This window comes from Meleagris gallopavo, chromosome 13 (assembly GCF_905368555.1).
Source record: "Meleagris gallopavo chromosome 13, MGAL_WU_HG_1.1, whole genome shotgun sequence".
Lineage (NCBI taxonomy): Eukaryota > Metazoa > Chordata > Aves > Galliformes > Phasianidae > Meleagris > Meleagris gallopavo.
In genome coordinates, this window is record NC_139416.1 from 6,285,912 (window position 1) to 6,306,775 (window position 20,864).

Genomic DNA, 20,864 nt, shown 5'->3' on the forward strand with positions numbered 1-20,864 from the left:
TGGAGTTGCTGCTGGAGTCCTGATCCCGGGGGTTGCCCTGGAGCTGTACTGCTGAGTTTGGGTTTTAAATTGTGTCAGTACCTTTGGTGTTGAGCCCTTAGAGGCTGGAGACTCTGTGGGGCATTAACTTTGTGCTGCTCCAAGTGCAGAACAAGCCCTGCGTGTGTGCGCTGTGCCACAAGGGAACAGAGTGCTGTGCTGCAGGAGTGCTGCCCTGCCCTTCATCAGGTGCCTTTACCTGAGATGTGCTGCCATGGAGTGCTGTTTGCTGGCAAACGTGGCCTTCTCCTAGAATGGTACCTTGTGCCTCATTTACATCTGTTAGCTTTGTAATACACAATTTACTTAAACTTTGGAGAGTTTTTATTTATGTTGCTCAATTCCCAAGCTGCTGCCTCTTCTGTCTTGCTGTCACGCTGTGGAAGGATGGTTGATCTTTTCACTTTGTTGATTTTATTTTTATTTTTTTTTCTCCCAGGGGAATCTCTTCTCTCTCTTGTTCTAGCAACCTGATTTGCATAAGTGTACAAAAGTTTTAACTATACCTTGTTAATGTTTGAATAAAGTCAGCAGATTTGGGTTTGTGTATTGTCACCAGGAGTATTTTGTGAAGGCAGCAATGGTTTGCAACGCCAGCTCAGTGTTTTCATCTCGATTTGCCTTTTAAGTGGTATTTGGTCAAGATGCCAGCGCAATTAAAATGGGTGTACTGGCTTCCTGTGCCACTGCATTAACGTTTACAATCAGACAGTCAAATAAATAGAACCTTGTTAAATTATAGTCTTAGCAATGGCTCCTCCTTTTTCTTTTTTTTTTTTTTTTTTTTGCAATTAACAGTTTAATTACATAGTGTTTCAGTTCTGAAGTGTTGTTCATTGCGAAATTGCTGCAAATAGCAGCTGTAATCAGATAAATTATAATTGTAATTTTCCAGTGTTCACGCAGGATTTGTGTGCATTTAACATTTCTGTACTTAAAATAATTACCCAAGTAGCTTTGAATGGTGTTGGCTGAATGAAAACTTAATTCTTAGCTGCACTGTTTCAGTCCTTATTTTAGTGGTGATTCAGAAAAGTGTTTACTTGATGCCAGGGGTTTTATTAATTCAAATACCTGAGTCAAGGAGGGCACAAAATGTGTACAATCAGTAAAAAACACTCAGAACTTCTGATCCTACCTGACTTGTGTGGTTATCTTGCCAGTTAACGATATGCAAGCTGCCTGTTCCAGATCCCTTAGCTGTTTGTTACGTTTTTGCTGAATGATGAAGATTTTGTATTATTTTAGTGAACCAGTTGTTGAACTGCTGGTTCAATCTGCATAAAGCATTTGCTCTCTTAGCAGCGTGCTTCTTATGTGAGAAAATCGCCATCCACCAAATGGGCCTGCTTGATGAATTTGACTTTTCAGTTCTGATCCCACCGCTGTAAAATAACAGCTGTTTCTTTTAGGTCAAAATCAGAACTTATGCCTTGTTTGCTTTTTGTATTTTTAAGAGATTACTGAAAATACTTTTTCTATAAAGTATTCTGATATTTCAAGGAGAAGTTGAATGTCATTCTTGCAAAAACAGGAGAAGGAGGAGAGGGAAGAGAACGACATGCAGTGCAGGAAGAGGTAACTTTTAGAGATGTCCTGGAGCAGTATGAATTAGCCCTGCTGACTTGTAAACGTTTGTCTAAAGAGTTATCTTGAACACAGGCATGCCAAGAGAGGCATATGTGTGCCATGTGATGAAAAGCTCCCCACTCCAAGTGTACATGTCAGTGCTTGGGGCAAATCCTGCTTCAGCAGCATAACACTCCTGCAACAATCAAACCCTCTTTTCATTTCTGAACTAGCAGTTGTATTTTAGTGTGTTTGTACTTTGAAGTTTACGCTATCTGATGGAGCAGTAAAACTAAGGCTTAAGAAAGCTTGGAGGAAGAGAGCTCATTTTATAAGCTGTGGAAACTCTGATGTGAACCTGGAGTGATGAGTCAGGGAGGTTATGCTAATACTGCCAGAGGAAAAGAAAACAGAACTGTTATTCAGCTGCTTACGTTATCTCATTGGAAATGAGGAAACAAAACACGGTGTGGTTAAATACAGAGCATGGTGGAAATAGTCAGTGTGATAATTGAGGGTGCCCTCAGGGCAGGGGAGGAAGGGCTGGCAGCTCCTTGTTTTTCACATCCTGTTTGCAGAAATTGACATCTGTGAATATGATGAGAATGGCCTGGAAAAAAAAAAATATGAATTTATATCTAATTCATAATACATCAAGGCTATGGCATTTCTTGCATCCTGCTGAAAGCGCTTGCTGAAGTGTAGAAGCAGGGAGGGCAGTCCTCACCAGTAGGGCAGGGGAGCCCTCTGAGCCTGTCCTGGGCTGTAGTGCTGCTGTCTGGACTGTCTGGAGCCACTGTGGCATATGGGGCATGCAGGTGTGGGGCTGGGTAGCTCTCTGACAGCTGAACTTCTAATTTTTACTGTTCAAAATATAGTAGGGAGCCCTGCCCGCTCCTAAGATGGGTTAGAAATGGGATATCTGTTGGGTGCTGAGGGTTAGGGTTGCAGTGTTGCTCCAGCTGGGGGATGTGCCTCCTCAGTTGTTTGCATTGAAAATTGAAATGAGCAAAATGTGACTGAACAGTGATTTTTAGAGGAACATGGAGGAGAGTTTTCATATGTGCTCTTTTGCTACTGCATTTTCCAAGGAGCCATCACATAACCAATGGAGTATTTGTACTTAAAGGATTAATTCCTGCTGTTTGCTTGTGTTCTGTTAATCATACTGTTTCCTCCTGAATGATTACAATTGATGAAAACCGAGGCAAGGGATACGATAAACAATGCACACACAATCCAGGTACCAGGGGAGCAGGGTACTGCCAGGTCCTTCCTAGCACAGGTGTTCAGGTGTTCCATTGCCTGTTATGGGTAAGGGGCTTTCGTTCTGCTCATATTTGGAGATATGTCGAACTGTTAAATTAAGGGAGCTTCACTGGAGAAACTTGCTGTCATTTCAGGTGCCCAGGACCTTTAAATGAAAGTGTATCAAAAGGAGAGAGTGGCTACTATGGCTCATTGGTTAACACTGTGGTCTGTCTCCTTCCTCATTTTATTTTATGTGAAAAGCTGGCAATTTTCATATATCTATAAACAGGCATGAGCTGCTGCACAGAAATTGAGCTCGTTATATTAATAATGATTTACAATGAATGTCCTCCAGGGGCTTGATTTGGTCCACATCAAAGTCCTTGGGATTCTTTCCACTGATTACAGCAGCTCAAGCCCTAAGCAGGTTTTCTTTTTAAAGTCTGCCTTTAACGTCAGCTCGGTGTCAGGCACATCTCATACTGAGCTGCCTGCTGCCCAGGGGAGCAGGCACTGCTCTGAGCCACCTAGGGACAACAGGTCCTCATGGGAGATGTGGAGGTGCTGCTCTGCAGCCCCGGGGCCTCCCTGCAAGCATTGCTGCGAGGCTGGGGGTAGCCAGCTCCTGCTGCCAGCGATCCCTGGACGGTGCAGTGAAGCAGGTGGGGAATGAGAGCCCCATAACTTCATCCTAGGGCTCCATTTGCCATCAGTGGTCAGAGCGCAGGAGAGAGACTGAAGAGATCTTGGGTCTGCATCCCGCTCTTTGGAACTGTTTGGTGTCACCAGCTGAATTAGATAGGAGTCAAATTGTTCTTATGAGACCCTGAAATATCTCAGTGCTTCTGGACGACTGTTTATACAGTCAGAGGGAAATGCAAATCTGTGGCATTTTGATGCTGCTGCAGGAAAGATGTTTCCCTGGGGACAGGGGAGCGTGGCAGGGCGACAGGGCTCAGAGAGCAGTGCTCCTCCTACTTATGTAACCCCTGCTTATTTCAGAGCTTAGCAGGACTGCAGTGTCAACACAGAAGCTGGAAACAAACCACAAGTTCTTTCTAAGCTCTGTATGAAGCATCAATAAAATATGCAAGCAGTGAGTTTTCCACGAAGAAAATCTATTTTTTTTTTTCATTTTGGGCAGAATTTATATTTCTGCATTAATGTATTAATTTCTTTTTCTTTTTCTTTCTTTTTTTTTTTTTTTTTTTACTGTTTGTTCTTCCTTTAAAATCCTGAAGATGACCCAGGCAGTTCTGTGAGCAGATCTGGCTAGCGTTTCTAAAAAATGTTGCTGTGGTGCTTAGAGTATTGTTAAATTTTAATTATTAGTAGTTACAAAGCTAATAAATTACAAGAACACCAAAATCTATTCCAGCCATATTGCTGGGTTTCATTCAGACACAGTCAGATAATTATAACTAACAATAATTAAAAATTAAAAGTGCTGTAGGCACATACCCATCACATTGAGTCTGTCTGCCTGAACGTTCGTTATGGACTGCGAAACCAGAAGCGTTACCTCTGTTCTGGTGTCACCGTGCAGAAGAGTTCTGCCCCCCGGGTCTGTGGATCTCAGTAAGTTTGAATTCAGTGGGGGAGGTCTGTGTGGCTGTTTACAAACTTGGGGTTAGGAGATGGCTCCCATAGTGCACAGAGCTGTGGGAATGCTGCCGGGGCTCTGCAGCAGAAGGGGTTCTGTCCTGGGCCTGACACTCAGGAGGGGAATGCTGTGTAAAAGTGAGGGAGGCACCCTGGCCCCTCTGTGTGGCTCAGCAGTGCTCTGCAACCTGCCCCCAGGCTGAGGAGGCCCTGGCACAGCCAGATCATTTCTGCTTTATGTGAGGGTGATGCAGAAATCCCAAACTGCCCTGTGTTTGGCATGGTTGCAAGGTACAGCATTTTTTTTGTTGTTGTTTGGAAAGGAAATTCTGGTCAGTGTATTGCTTCTTTTTTTTTTTTTTTTTGTTATCTCTGACATCTCTCCAGAGAGATGCAGAAAGGTCTTTCAAGTCTATGAAGGCTCACCTGAGCTGAAGCTCAGAAATAAGAGTAGCTGTCTCACAATAAAAAAGGCCTTCATCATTTCTTGCCCCATTAATGCCGTTCTGTGGCTGGCCCTGGCTAACAAAGTGTGCCTAACTTGGCTTTAACTCGTGCAGAAAACCCAGCAGTGATGCAGAGTGGGGGAAGAAAAGGGAGCCAGGTGAAAGGCATCGTTTGAGTCATTAATGCACTTAAGCGCACCCAAGTGTCAACATGTGTGATCAAGTGTAAGGAGGCATGTCGTTCCAATGTGGCAGTGCTGGCACACAGAAGGGGCTTCCTACAGCAGAGATGGCACTTGGAGCCGGCGCTCAGGCTGCCCAGCTAAACCCGTTGTTGCCTGTCATCTATGCCCTAAGGCAAGGGTCCAACCAACTTTTGTGTAGGCACCATGCCATCCCAACAGATGGCCATGAGTGTAAGCCGCCAAGAGACAATGTATATGCATCAATTGTGTTTATTGAAAGCACAATTCCTGGCTGGAAATGTCCAAATGTCTATTTATTCTGAGCTAAGATGCCTTTAGTTAATGGATATGGAAATGCAGCCTAGCTTTGAACTATTTTATATACATTATATTGCAGTGTAGATACACACGTGTAAGACATGCTGATTTTTGGGAGCCCACTAAAGGTCTGCCCTGGTACATGCAGTCCCTCCCAGGATGGAGTCCTAGTGCCAGGGTGCTTCTCTCCCCTCACTGCTGGAGGCCAAATTCAGTGGGTACTGAACGTGGTTGTAAATCACTGCTGCACCACGTGGAGGTGTGCAAGGACTCAACCTTGTATGCTTGCAGACTTTCCTTTGAACACGTCTAACCTCTGCTTCCTTTCTGTGGTGGAAGCCCTTTGTACTTTGTGGGTGAATGTGTGACATACTAGCTGAGACCAAAGCTAGCTGTGCTGTACACATCCAGGCTGAAGGCTGCTGGTTTGTTTTTGTTCTTTTTTTTTTTTCACATGTAGCAGAAAGAGAACAAACACTATGCAAAGGTTTTGCTTTTGTGTTCGACAACATGATTACCCACCAAAAGAAGTAATTGATGAAAGAATCCAGAGAGAGGTTTGTATGTGTACATTAAAGGGTGTCTCCTTCCTGCATTTCTTAGCTTTATTCAGTTAAGACTTGTTAGTGTTCTTGAAAGCTTAGCTTTAAAGACTCCTCTAAACATATGGTTTGGTATTCATAAGGATCCAGGCACACTATGTGTAAATAAATACAGCAGGAATGTTTTACTTCCAGATACATTAATGCATTTCCCTGCTATTGCAAGCAGAGCACGTGGGCATGTTAAACATCCATCCTTGACCAAAAGGAGGAAGCACAGGAGAAGAAATGAGAAATAGATTTTCTTTCGGAAAGAGCAGATTGCACTCTCTGGTCTGGCAATAACAATTACTAATGACATTTAGAGTGAAATTAAGGATGAGAAATGCAAGTTGGCATTTCAGCAGTGCCAGTCAGTAACATTGCATCAGAGCTCACAGGAGAAATGAGAAAAAGTTTAGGGATGGAAAATTAATTTTGTTATGTCAACAATTAACAAATACCTTTTCTTCATTCTTTAGCACACTATTGCAAATTACTGCTGTGATAGTATTTAGCAGCTCCTCAGGTGAATGAAATAGCACTTTAGAATCCTCATTTCTGGAGTCAAACACACAAGATGTGATTTGCTCCACTTTGTTGAATAATGAATGACAGAAAAAAGTTCAAACTGACTAGGGAGGGAGAAAATGAGCTCTTGGATTTGCGGTCCTATAGTTTGTGCAGTTTCTCTCTGCAGACTTCTGTGGTTTTTTTTATACGGTTGTGACTGAATTAAACTTACTTGTTCTTTTCTTCCCTATCTTACAAATTTGGAAAGTCTGAAGTTGAACAATACACTCAAATCTATGCAGGAAAATTGTGGAGGAGCCAGACTTGAGAGATCAGGAAACTTCAGACCCTTTACTCAGAAGTCCTTGATCTGTTCATAAGGCAAAATTCCTATTCCCATGGGAATGTGATACAGTCTCATTCCCTCTGCTCTGCCTGGAGCCAGGAGCAGAGGGGCTGCAATCTGTGGGTCTGTGAGCATGCCCATCAGCACAGCTGGCTGTGCAGTGACAGCAGCCCTGGGGACAGCAGATCCAGATACTATTGCTTCCCACCACCAGAGCCTCAGGCAGGGCATGGTCCTTATAACAGAAAGAATGTTTTTGTAGTATGTAGGCAAATTAAACAAAAAATGTGGGGTTTTTGTTTCATTTTCTGTTCTTTTAGGTTGTTTTTTTCTCTCCAAAAAGTCTTGTCATAACGTTCATCTGTAATTGCTGATGGAGGAGTTCTCTAATATGGCCACTTCATTTTTTTTTTTTTGGGGGGGGGGGGGGGGGGGGGATGTGGCTGTTGTAGGGGCTATGGAGTGTAGTTGGGGTTCTGAGCGTGGATTAGCTCTGTTTCTTCCAGTGAGTATCACTGTCATCCAAAGTAACCAACTTCAGCTTTCAAAGGAACAGGGATGCTGCATTGAAAAGGGCAGAACATAAGCACTATTTGAGGAGGAAAACAGTGGAGCTTGAGAAGTCCCTGCTTTAAAAAGCTCATCCGAGGTGGAGTACAGTATGCTTTTAAAAGTTCTGTTTCTTCATTTGCTTGCTGCTGGAGCAAAATGGGGATGCTTGTCCAGACATAAGAGTATATGCCTGAGTGTTTTCACAAGAAATGTCTAGATCATTAAATATAATAGGTCTCAGCTGCAGTTTTGATCACTGAAGCATGCACACAATTCATCACAGCAAATTAGGTACGTCTTTGTAACTTATCTTTCTGCAATTTGCTGGCACTTTTAAAGAGCTGAAACTTATCTGAAATGTCTTCTGCAGTACATACAATATAAAGTATTCTGTGTTTATTGTTGGAGAACAAGGATTCAGTAATAACAAAAACATGGAGCAGTCTGTTTCTGCTCCTGCATCTTGCAGAACCAGCAGTAGTACCAGCAGAGATCCCCAGCTGCATTCATTATTTATATATTTTAGTGAATTTCTTGTCTGCAGTAAAAGAGATGTAAGCTTCAACATCAGACTGTTTGTGCCAAATTCCATCCTACAGCCCATTCAAGAAACCTGAGGCAGCCGTGGGTCTCAGTCATTACACACACCATTTATCTGATTGGAGTTTTGTCTTCTCTGGCTTGAAATGTTGCTTGTTCTTTAAAAGCTTGGTTTGACCTTTGGAAATAAAAGACATTCGATAGGCATTTTTTAATTTTTGTTTTGTAGTGAGAACCCAAACCAAGGCCTACTTAAACAGAAATTGGCACTCAGAAGCAGCACAGTTACTGAAAAACATTTAGTTTATTACTGGAAGAGGACAGACGTTAGTGGAGTCGAAAGCTACCTTTCAGTGGATTCATCAGTTTCAGTCACTGGTTAGTCTGTGAGCAGATGGATATACTTGTAACAGTTAGTGTGAATTTATACTCTGGGTTTTTGCAGTTTCCTTAAGATCACTGCTGTCTTACCTGCTGAGTGGTTTGAACGTGCATTTTTGTTTATTTTATTTTCCTCAAAGAGGATGTGGTTGTTTTTCTAATTGCAGGTATTTCTTACATCATAGAAAGGTACTTATCATTCATCTCTCTGAAAACTGTGTAGCTACAGTATAAGCAAAATGTTGTAAGAGTTCCCCAGTATGGCTTCTCTGGAAAAAAATAAACAGTCTAGACCTAGATAAACCATTTCCAATAACCAGATATTTTTAACTGTATGAAGGTGATTGTAGTCTGCCTGTATTTACATCTGGGGTCTGCTGCAGTGGAACGGTCTCCTTTTTTCCTCAGAAATTTAGGGCTACTGGTAAACAGAGCAATGCATTAAACACTCCATCTCTGAAATAGAAAGAAATACTGTCCTAGCCTCTACTGTGTAGCATCTTTAGGTTTCAGGGATTTTGTTTAAATCTGGAACTTATGTCCAGGAGAAATAAATTATTAGATTGTAAAAGCAGCGGGGGAGGGAGTAAACATAGTCTCTTTTGTCCTTTATATCATTTCCCCAAGAAGATAATAAATGTATGGCAAGTGTACAGGCATTGTGTGTATATTGTATTTCAGATGTGAAGCCCAAATTTCAGACAGGAAATCCTGGATTGATGCTGTACCATGGTTTCCTACTCCTACAGTGCTGGTGGAGCCCCCACCACTTCTGCCATTAGAAGGCATCTGAAAAATAGGTTCATGAAGAAATTTAGAAGGCCTTGAGTGTACTTGTGCTATGCCAAATAAGAGATGTAGGGTTTAACCCTGGGGTTTGGCTCTTAGTCAGTGAAAGGCAATGGAAGCAGTGGTTTTCCCTGTAGTAGCTGGGTGCAGCTGAGGACCCAGTCCTGCTCTTTGGGTGGCCTTCCTGGGGCCGTTTTAAATAGCATGAGAGAGCTGCTGGCTGCTTCCTTGATGGCATACCTGCTGTCCTTGCTCTGTGAGGTTGGATATAGAGCTTGAGTAGTGAGTGGTCAGGAAACAATGGGGCCTGGTAAGAACAAAAGAAGGAACTGTGATCTGGCAGGTTGGTAGCTCGCCTGCCTGCAGCTGGGCTCATGCACCGGGCTGTCAGTGTCTGCACCTTGTGCTTTTGGCAGGAAGGCTGTTGTATTTGCAGTCCAGCCTGCTATCAGGGAGCTGAGTTATGGATAGAGACATACAGCGGTTGTGCAGTAGTCTTGTTGCTTGCCCTTCCTGAGGTTGTTTTCAGAGGAGTATATTCAGACATAGTCATGTTCATGCTCAGTTTTAACACCAGATTTACAGATTGGTTTCATATCACACTTTCTCCAGAGGAGAAAGGAGGAAATGTAAGATTATTTAGAAAGCATTTTTTTCCACATTGTGCCTGTTCTGTGTTAAACCAAAGTGGCACAGCAGTGTTTTATGTGCAGGCTTGAGCGCATGTGTGCCATGACCCAACACATGTAGCAAGTGCTCCTGGGCTGATTGCTGAGCTTCATCCTTTTTTCATATCGATAGAATAATGTGAAATGTAGTAAACTGCCTGTCCACAGCGAGGTGACAGGGCTTTGCTGGAAAAACATAGATGATACAGATAACCCTACACATGCTGATGGGTTCAGCATAAAGATACGTTCTGCTGTCGTGTAGGATCACCATGGGTTCAGCAAGGCTTTGCCACCCCACTTCTGTGTGTACCAGCCCGTATTTGGCAGCAGCAGTCCTGAGCTTATTCACTTGCAGTGCTTGAGCTTATTCTCTGCAGAGCATCTCGCATGTCCTCTGCTGTGTCCTGGGCAGGTGGCACGTAGACCTGGAGGTCAGCGCTGCAGAGCCTGCATGGCTCTGGCTCTGCAGCACATGGGGACAGCAGCTCTCTGCCTGCAGAACCAACCCCAAGGTGAGTTCCTGCCTAACCACCAAACCCCTTTTGTTTCTATGGCAGCTCAATCTGAACACGTGGCCATGGGCACTGAGGCTGGACCACATATAGTGTTATCTGTCATCACTGCAGCGCATGGTTCTGTCTCCAAGAGGAGTTGTAAGACATTTGCTCTTGAAAATTTCGTCCTCCTTTGGGGCTCTCACGTGCTTTTAGTCTTTGCATGAAATCATACTTGCTTAAAATGTAGCATCTTGCTGTTTAGAAGTCAAATTTTCCGAGTATCAGTGACACTTCTAATGCAGTAGCACTGCCTGGAAAATCCCATTTTGTAACAGCTACAGATATTTTGTGCACACAGCACAGCAACACTGCCTCATTGCTTTGTCTCGTGATGTCTTTGAGGAGACAGCTCATGTTGGTGATATTTTGGCCCCGCTGTTTCTTATGGGAACCAGTCATCCTTGGTCCTTCATACTAACAGTTCCTTTGGGGTTAATTCCTTCAGGCAGTGGGCTGGTGACAGTTCTGTCTGCAGATTTCTGCTCTGCCAGTGGCGTCTGTGCTAATGGGAAGGCATGTAAAGTGCTTCTATGAACTATGGCCTTGCTATTTTATAGCAGAGACTTGTACTGGAGGATTTTTGCCCCTTTTGAAATTGGAAATCAGCAGTAACAGCCACTGTGTCCAGGACAACATGTCACTGACTGCCTGTTTTGTCAGACTGAGCAGTGTGTGGGCACCATGTGATGGGGATGTTTGTCTGCCTTTTAAGAAAAATGCATCCATAATGCTAAGCAATACAATTTGTCACATCTGTATTTAATTAGAGAGGGTTTTTCATTAGTTGCTGTTTTTTAGAAGAATCACACTAAAAGAGCTGTGTTACCTGTAACCTAAATGCTGATAAATGTAGCTCATTTGGAGCCAGTCTTTCTGCACTTGCTTATTTGGTCTAAGGAACTGTATTCAGCTGCAGCTCCCATAGTTAGGAGGATATTGCCTAAGTGAAGGCTGCAAGACATGTCCCTGTTAATATTTGCATTAAAATTCACAATCAAGGCTGAAGCTCTTTTATACCCAGTCCTTGCCACCAAGAATACCTTCCTGCTGCAGGAAAAAAAAAAAAGCTATAAGAAATCAGCTGCTGTTCAGTGACCCTTGCCATGCCAAGGAACAGCAGGGCAAGAGAAGGAGCCAGTTTTAGGTTCAACTTTGAATGCCATGGGTTTTGTTGGTTTGTATTCCCATAGAAACAGTCCTTCAGTGAAGCTTGTATCAGTGCATTTTCACTGGTGAGTGCTAAAGGGACTATGTAAAGTGTTTTCCTTCAGCTTAAAGTAGTTTTTAAGAAAAAATGTGAGAGGATGCTCACCTGGTCCTGTAACAGGCAGCTAATCAGAGAATTATTCAGTGTTTGTAGAAGAGCTACAAAGTTCCCACAGTGATGATGCCAGCCCTCGGATAAATGAACAGTTTTGGGCTTCTGTGGTGTGTTTTACCTTAGGAGGGGTTAATGGGATGTGCTTCAGATAGGCTTAAAGAAATCAACAAATCATGATTTTGAGAGGAGTAGCTAAGAAGATTCCTAGAAAGTGGTTTTGCCCTTGCACATGATTTTGTAATGCAATGTTTCCCTGTTTAAGACTCAGAAAAGGATGAAGTCATGTCAGCACTGGCACGTGTTTGCTTTTGTTAGCACAGTGGTGGAAGTTTCTTTAGACTCAGGCAGAGCACGAGGTGCCACTGCCTGCCAGGTGGGTGCCAGCCGTGGGGTGGGATCAGTGGAACAGAGCTTCCATTGCCCAAGCTGAGGCACTGGGGCATTGCTGGGCAGCGTGTGGACATCCTCTGAGCAAGTCTCCTGTCAGGGTCAGCAGAAATGGGGATTCACCAGGGAGAAATGCTGAGACTGTGGAAGGAGCATAGGAATCCTAAAAGGACTGTTTTCACAGACTTCTGACAACAGTAATTAAATCTGCCCCCCCCACTTTACATTAAGTAGTATATGGTTCTTCCCTCCACTTATTTTGATCCTGTGTGTCGCATACTGCAAGCTTCAAGCCACATGGATCTGATGCATTTGCATTTCTGAGTAAAATTCTCAGGAGCATGTGGTCCCATGGGACAGGTATTATTAGCTCCCTTGTTTCATTGGGTGCCTCAGTGAATCAGAGTGTGTTTACAGTGAGTTTCTCTAACAGAAGTCTCTGCGTGTTTCTTAATAATATATCCTCCTGTGGTTTTTATTTCCAAAGTGCCATGGTAAGGAAATTTTCCCAAAGGCTTCAGTTTGCTTTTGTACTCCAGCATTTTATCCCATGTTTGTGAAAGAAGCATATAGATGTTCTGGTGAGATATTTAATCGAATATGAGATGCTGTGCCAGGCTTAAACTAGTATTTGTAGTCCACTTGTAATAGGATCACCTTGTTTTATTCTGAGTTTTTAGAGAATACAAAGAGATGTCAGGTCAGGAAGACTGACGGTACAGAATTATTAGTCTCATGTGGAAAGGGGAAACACATTGTCAGAGTCCAATTAGGACTGTGCAACCTGAATTAGAAGAGAAATTAAATTCATAAATCATCCAAAAAATCCTTAGCTAGTGCAAGAAAAGCTTGGCACTGGGGAAAATAACCGTAAGAAAGGTATTTGTATTAAAAGGTAATGTTTCAAACTCAGAGTAGCATGGAAATGCATATCCAAATTCAAGAAAATGCTAGAATTAACAAAAGCAATGTCAGTATGGAGACAGAATGGCAAATTGTTCAGACTGTCCAGCACGGCAGCCAAGCACACAGACCCATGTATGCAGAACAAAGACAGGCGAGGGTTGGGGGGTGGTGCTCAAGTGTGTGTGTGTGATTTGTAAAGAACAATGCTCGGGTAGTTGCATTTCAATATAGGGAAATGCAAGCACTAGGAAAAGAGTTTTTTTGTTTTTTGTTTTTTTTTTTAAAAGCCAACAGTGTTTAGTTGGTCATGTGTGGATCGGCTTTTTTCCATGTAAATATTCTGTGAGTTCTGAACCTACTGACTTCAGACAAAGCTCTCTGTGTGGCCGAGGTGCTCAGCAAAGTGTGTGCAACATCGGTGACAGGGGTGCACATCTCCTTGTCTGAAACAGCCAGCCTAGCTTTCAGAGGCACTAAACCTCCAGATGTATTTTCTTGCACACTTGAAGTGATTTTTTTTGTTGTTGTTGTTCAATGCACTGTAAAGGACAGCTTCCTAATTGCATTTGTTGATGTGCCAGCTAAAAGTGTGCTAATGCTGGGACTGACTAGTGTATGGCAAGTTATCAGATGCTGAGAGATGTGAAGGAGGCAGGAGCACAGGCAGACTTCTCCTTTCACAAAGGATGTGCCACCTTTCGTTTGTCACTACCTCAATTTCAAGGGATTCTTCAGATAAAGAAGGAACATGTGAACCTGTCTTGCCTGACAATTTTTTTTATTGAGTACCATGATAACTTGGAGTTGAGTTGTTACAAGCATTTTATGTGGTGGGTGAAGTATCAGGGGAAAGGGAAGAAGTGATGTTGTATTTCCTGAAAGTAAGATCTAAACATATAAATGTCACCGGGTAAGAGTTACCTGAAACAACTGGAAGGGGAATTAACACTTGGTTTTATGGGAAACATTGGTTACCCCTATCGGTTCTAATGAAGTGTATTAACTAAATCGTGTTCTGAGTATTCATTCAGCCCTGTTTATGGCACACTCTTGAGTACATTTACTGTTTGTCAGAAGTGCAAACTAGTGAACATATGAGGCTTTAAGACAAGCCATCTGTTAGTCTTAGACCCTTGGATAATTGTCAAACAGTTCTAAAAATAAGCACATATGAACTGCAAGGGAGTGCAAAGGTGATTTTTCTTTAGTCTGATGGCAGAGTAATGACCAAAAATTGAAAATAAAAATAAATCATTTTTTTCCTGTAAATCAAGCTTGCTCTCCTTCTCTCTCCTTTCTCTCCTTTTTGTATTCCTCTCCTTCTTACTGTGCTATTTCTTATTTTCTTCTACTTAGCTTTTTTCCTCTTGCTCTTCTGGGTCATGGCATCCCCTGAATTCCTCTCCAGTTTAGGATTAGAGCGGCACCAATTTAAGGCTCACTGCTTTCCAGAGAGAGCATAATCTTCATTGGCTAAAGCAAGGCTTGTCCTGTGTCCTCTGCCTAAAGTAATCTCTTCATAAAGTCAAGACACAAAGATTTTGATGTTTATAGACTGCTCTTAGAGTGAGTACATCTGTGAAGAATAATGTCTGAGAGCTTTTTGGACCATTTCGAATTCAAATGGTGCAAAACAACTTTTAAAAAAAGAATGTTGCAGATGGTATTTTGTAAATATTTAGGCACTGACTTCTGTTCGTAGCTCTTGGGAGGTTTTTTTGTCTCTTTTTTACATTTGTGTTCGAATGTGAGATTTGAACTTTGTCCCCAAGCCAGTGTCTGAAATTGGGGTTTAGTTTTTTGTCTTGAAGATGTTTGTATTAATGTTATATGGAGGGATCACTTCTCTTGAATGCCCCAGCCCTGCTGGGCAGATGGACTGCTGCGGCTTTTGCCCCTTGCTGGAGGACTCTTCACCTTATAGAAAATGCAGTGAATAGGAACAGCCAACCACTGTGAAACCAGGCAGCTGTGTTCACATGGCACTGTTGGAGTCGATGCTTCCAATCTAGGTGATTTGCAGTGCCAGAGCAACTTGCACAAGCATGGGGCAGCCGTGGACATAGTGTCTCCCTTATGGAGCAACTGCTCCCTGGTACCCAACACACTCATGGTCATGGGTCACACCATGTGCTGATCACCAATTCAGTTTCGTGTTGGCTGTTTGTCACATACATGTTCTGTCTCCATAATTCCTGTTGAAATGATTTTGAGAATGGTTTCTGTTCGTTTTAATGTTATTTGGAATGAGAGAGAGTAGTTTTACAACCTTTAATCTCAGCCTCGGCCTCTATGTAAAACTGTAGAAGGCTTATGAATTTCATTTGAGGGCATCACCAGCCCTGTTGTGCCATTTCTTAATTCCTGTATAACATGGTCTTTTATGTATATATGCACACATGCATAGATGTTCCACACCAGCCATTTCAGAATTGTACCACCTAAATATGTAACACATACACAGTGGCGCTGTAGACTGGATGTATTATGGCCTCAAACCATTATCACCCTCTCTCCCCCCTCACAGTTGCATTTTATTTTTTTCACCTGCTCCTATGAAGTACACCTGTGAATTGTTGGCAGGGAATTTTGCTGCAGTGTGGGAGACTCCCAGCTTGACTGCATGGCTTGGAACTTGGCTCTGTCATGTGCTGCTTTTCTCTCTGTGTGTTTTCTCTCAATCTCTATGTGGCTTGTAAGAGTTCCTTTAACTGCTGTAAGTGATCATCTTTCAAGACCAATGCTTTTCTTCTTGACATAGCGCTCTGAAAATGGAGAATGTCATACTAGTGTTTTCATAATAATGCACATAGAAAAAGAACTATTCATTGTAGATGTCCTGCACAAATGGCTTGATCCATATCCAAAGGGCAGGCAGGGGGTGTCCCCAGGGAAGATGTGGAGAGCAATCAGTGCATACAGGGACAGTAACCAACCATTCTTTGAAATCTTTTTATTTCCTGCAAAACCTCTTGCCCAGTTCCTTGGTCACAGATACTTCTGCAAATGGTTCATCTGGGGATTGTGCAGCAAGTAGAAAATTCCACTTAAACACTGAGACAGCCCTGGGGCTCAGGATGGTTGCATTTTTCCACCTGATCTGGCTATCAGAATTGCTATCCATTTTGCGTGATTATTAAGAAAAGAAAAAAAAAAAAAAAGAAAAATTTCCAACCTTGCCCTATAAATAAGCTGTGACTTACTTGATCTTGACAGGTGACTTAGTGCTGCTATAGAATTTTCCAGCTGCAGTAATGTCTCAGAATGATGTATTCTGTGGGGTATCAGCTGTGAGCCATGCGTAAACCTGGGGACCTAACAGGAGCTGAAAAGAGCCATTTTTAATGCTCTGCTTCCAAATTATGTCCTGCCTCCTGCCAGCCCCAAATGTGTACCATGTGGATGTGCAAATACATGTGTAAGCATGTCTGGAGAGCCCTCGTTTTTGTGGCTGCTGTATTTTCCTTTGGAAATCACCATTAAGAAATATATTTATTTATTTTAAATATAAACTCTGGAATTGACAAGTCATATGAGAGCTGCTTCCCGCTCGCCTGCCTGCCCTCCTGTTGAGAAGGGGTGGGAAGTTTGGTGATGAGTCAACGGAAGGCTACGTGGGTGGAAGCATTCCCGTGGCACGTTCAAGATGCTTGGTCTCTCCTGGACTTCTAGGTTTCATCCTGGCATAGCTCTCTGTAGCAGAGGGGTAAGCTATTTCTGCAAGGGCCTGTCATGTTCTGACTGCCAGAATTACATTTTTATAATTGGTCTGAAATCAAGGTCAGCAGGGGCAATTTGTTAGTGGGCATGCATAGAGATGCCCGGTGTTAAAGTTGTTTTGTAAGGATGCAGTGCATGGGTTAAACATGCAAAGAACACGTGGGAAAAGAGACATAAGCGTTGAACTTGGACACTTTCTGACATCTGCAAAGTGTGGTTCCAGGAAGCTCCATGCACACTGTGCAGAGTGAGTAAAGCAAGAAGATGTGATGTGATGGCAACTTGCGGTAGGAAACACAGGGGTTGACAGACTTTTTGGGGAGGCCTGTTTGTGTGGTCTGAAACACATTTCCAATTGTGAGAAACCTGTGCTGAGTGCAGAGGATATGGGCAGGCTTTTGGAAATCTTCTGAACTCGGCAGTGGTGTGAGGCAGTTGCCCATGCAGGTCATTGGGTGCTCATAAGCCCTGGGGTGGGCAGGACTGGTGGGTTTGTGTGGGCTCCCAGATTGGGTTGTGCAGGATCTGCTCCCAGACAGACAGGGAGGATTCTGCATGCTCAGACTCTTTTATTCCTAGATACATTTGTGAAAATGTTGTAAGATGTGGCTCTATTTATTAACTGCTTGGTCCTGGGACTAGTCGGCATATTGATTGCCAATAATGCTTGCAAAGGGAATAAATGATCCATTCCCAAGATAGTAAAACAAAATCACAGTCTGCATATGGAGTATGTGTGTTTTATTCGCTTTACACTGATGGCTCTATAGCATGCCTAGTTTCTCAGCTCCTAACTGACTCAGCTCTGAATAGCTGCAGGATTTGAGTATAATCTGTTGTTACTTTGTGTAAATTCTGTTCACAAAAACAGTGTACTGGTTGCCTTAGGAATGTTCAGAACATATTATTAACCTATGTTTGAGGAGGGAGGGCTCACAATGAAAGCTTCATTATCAGATTAAGAGCCACATACCATTCCTTTATTGACCTGCCTGGTATAATCAATGCAGCAGCCACACAAGTTTGAAATCATGCTCCCTGACTGTAGACTGTGCGTCATGCGTCTAGTGCTGATCATGCATTATCTTTTAAATGACACTGCCTAAATAAGTATGGATTTGTCTACTGTGCGTAGCCTTCTTTCGATTGGAAAATGGTAAATGTTTCATTCTGTTTTTATTGATATTCAGGAGGAACTAAAAATAGAACTGTAATGAAGTGCACTAGAAATGCCCATTGTTAAAATGCTCAGTCTGAGCACAGTGCACCTTGTGTAATTTTTAGTGTTTGTAAATGTTTCTCTGGTTATGTTTAGTGGACAAGCTTCTTGTTGGTGCTGTGGTGATGTCTGTAGGGTTCCATTCATCCCCACTTGTTACTTGATCTCAAAACAGCTTTATCAGTGCAAAGGTTGTTCCTCTTTAAAGCTAGGAAAATCTGTGTGTACAACAGAATAAAAAGCCATTGGATATTATGTTTGGTAATGATAAATTGTCTAGAAGCAAAGCCATTTCAGCTATCACTTCAGTAGATGTTATTCAGATATAATGCTATCCCTTGATAGGCTTTCCGGGTCTTTGGACAGTACTTCTGTTTTTTGATTCTGAAATACTAGCATCACTAGCTGGGGCTGTGTTCACAGGGCTGATGTTATGCTAAACAAGGTACAGCTATCTTACTCTCTTCATCAGTTGATTGTCATTTAATTTCACAAGGGATCCTTCTGAGTGTGCTCCAGCTATAATTCTTCTGCCTTCTCTCTAACCTTTTGTCACGTTAAAGCCTGACTGCTATTGTGCAGTTTTCTCTCAGCCCATCTGTACGATATCACAGGTAACTTTTGTCATGATGTATAAAGTCAGCAGCACTTCTGACACCTGGTGGTCAGCTTTTGGGAGTGCACAGTCCAGAAATTCTGACTGCAAATGGGGTCACTGCTGCCTGCACACCCAAGCATTGCAGGCTGCCCTCTAGCTCCTTCCACAGATGCTTTTCATTAGGGAGATGTCATTTCTGGATTAAGTGGAGGATCGTTTTTCTTTCCTGATTGAGATGTAACTGTGGATAATTTAGAAGAGCCAGATGATTTATTAAAAGTTAAAGTATCTTACTTTATTTTAAAGCACTGTTGTTGTAAATAAATAATTGGATTCAAAATTCATTTCATGTTTAAAAACATATTATTCAAGCTGACGGACTTTCCCAGCTCTGTTATTAGGCAGATGGAAACCAGTGAAGTTGCATAAGTTTGAAATAATGCACATGAATTTTTATATTTGTGAATGCTTGGGGACCCAGTCCAACAAAAGCTCACCATGAAGCTCCTCTCCAGTTGCTCCAGCAGTTGAATAATCATACAAATGAAGCTGTGCTTATGTGAAGGACTGGGGTTTTGTCAGCATGCAAAATGTAGGTGAATCAGTACCGCTCTGAAAATGTGCTTCCAAGGTTGGCTTTGCTATTTATTGGCTCCAGCACAAAGTGGCAAGACAGGTCAGCATGCTCTGATGAGAGATTCTGTGGTGACACAAGGCTATTAGAGATCCACCCGAAAAGGAACAAAAAAAGACTCTGAAAGAAATGTGTAGGGCAAGGTCTGTTCTTAAAGAGATTTACCTTCTGGGTTACATATCCAGTCTTCTTTCTGCTGGGGATTAATGTTCCTGTTGCCTGAATTGGTGGTTCAGCTGTTCTTGCTGAAGTATTTCTTGGACTGAGGAGTATGTGTCACAATCTGGTGTCTCTCTCTGCCAGCACTTGCACCCATTACTAGTGATAATAAAAGAGTAAAATATGGCTCGGGCTCCCACAGTGATTCACTTTTTTCTTAATGGTTACTCTTAAGGGAATCCCTACAGGCATATTTTGCCCATGAAGTGTTACCACTTTCTTTATATGTATTGAAGGGGGGAAAAAAAGAAAGAAGCCCTCATGGCTGTACTTGGCTTGTAGAATTTTTTGTTTAAGTTCATGCCAGTATTAACAGATCTATCAGAACAAAGCAAATGTGTCATATTGGCGGCTGTTACAGTAAAGAAAAAGTACTCGTAAGTATTTTGTTTTGTAATAATTGAGAAGCTTTTATGTTGAGCTCTGCATAAATGGCACTGAGTAGGAGGGTATGGGCATGCTTTCTATTATTCTGCCCCTCATGCATGTCTCCTTTTTTCGTCTTTCCAGAACCACACATTGAGCCAGCACGCACAGTGAGCCACTGGCACTACAGGACACCTCTCTGCAGAAGACTTGACGGTGGCACAGTGGGGAGGACCATTTGAACATTACATCCAATCAAAGTGTCATTTGCAACCCAGATGTAAAACTCTAATGATTTGGCCATGAGGCGCTGCTATTATAAGCAGCTGGAAATGAATATTAATGGAAGAGATTAAAAGTATTCCATGCTCAGTATTTTTTATTGTCCTGCTTCAGCTAGTGTACTTTAGAGCTTCTGCTTCTGACTGAATTTATAGTGTTAGCTAAATCTGCTTTGATGCTGTTGCCCTTTGTTGCTTCTTGTATTATATTGATAGTTAAAAATTAGATGTGTTTTTTTTTTAAGCTGCTTTTTAATTGCAATTTTAGGTAACTGTGCATTGTGATGTGATTGCTTGGCTATTGTCTGAATATTTCTTTTTCTTTTTTTAATTAAAGACTAATGCTTTGATTGGATTTGCCAGTTCACCGGACAGTGATTAAAACTATGTAATGAATATAATCGGTTTCAGTGCAACTGGATGGTCTGCTTTATAAATGTGACTTATCTGATTGCAATAACTAGTACAGTTCAATAAAGGGAATACATGAGCTTAGTGTTGGAGTTGGTCTGTCTGTCAGTCTGTGCCACGTGTCACCACTGCTGGCTCACTTGTAAATTGTACAAACCAGTGGCTCACCCAGCAACAGAGTTCTGCACCCCATGAGGAAGGAAGACTGGAAGAAAAGCAGAAGCCCTGCTCTTGTGCCTGGTGTTCTCTCCAGGATGCGCTGCACTTCTCAGACTGAGGTAAGAACATCTCTTACAGATCTGGGCACCAAAAGGAGTTACTAACTTGTGAGTATTCTTAACCTTAAATCAGCAAGAATGGAGGGATATTGGTCTGTAGGTGCCTTGAACCTACCTCTGTGTTTCTTTGTTTCAATACAAAAATTAGCTTTCCGGTTTGTATAGAAATGTGCAAATACTGGAT

The 20,864-nt window shown here is 42.4% G+C and overlaps 1 protein-coding gene across 7 annotated transcripts in view; it reads left to right on the forward strand.

Moving 5' to 3' along the window:
* The window catches only part of ZNF423 (zinc finger protein 423), a 233,298-nt gene extending 212,812 nt beyond the window's left edge, over window positions 1–20,486 (forward strand). For all 7 annotated transcript variants that reach the window (XM_085234556.1, XM_085234555.1, XM_085234554.1 and 4 more), the window contains one exon: window positions 19,855–20,486. In XM_085234556.1, coding sequence (XP_085090682.1) covers window positions 19,855–19,884 — 30 coding nt within the window. In that variant the 3' untranslated portion in view covers window positions 19,885–20,486. The remainder of the gene's footprint in view (window positions 1–19,854) is intronic.
* Window positions 20,487–20,864: the final 378 nt, after the last annotated feature.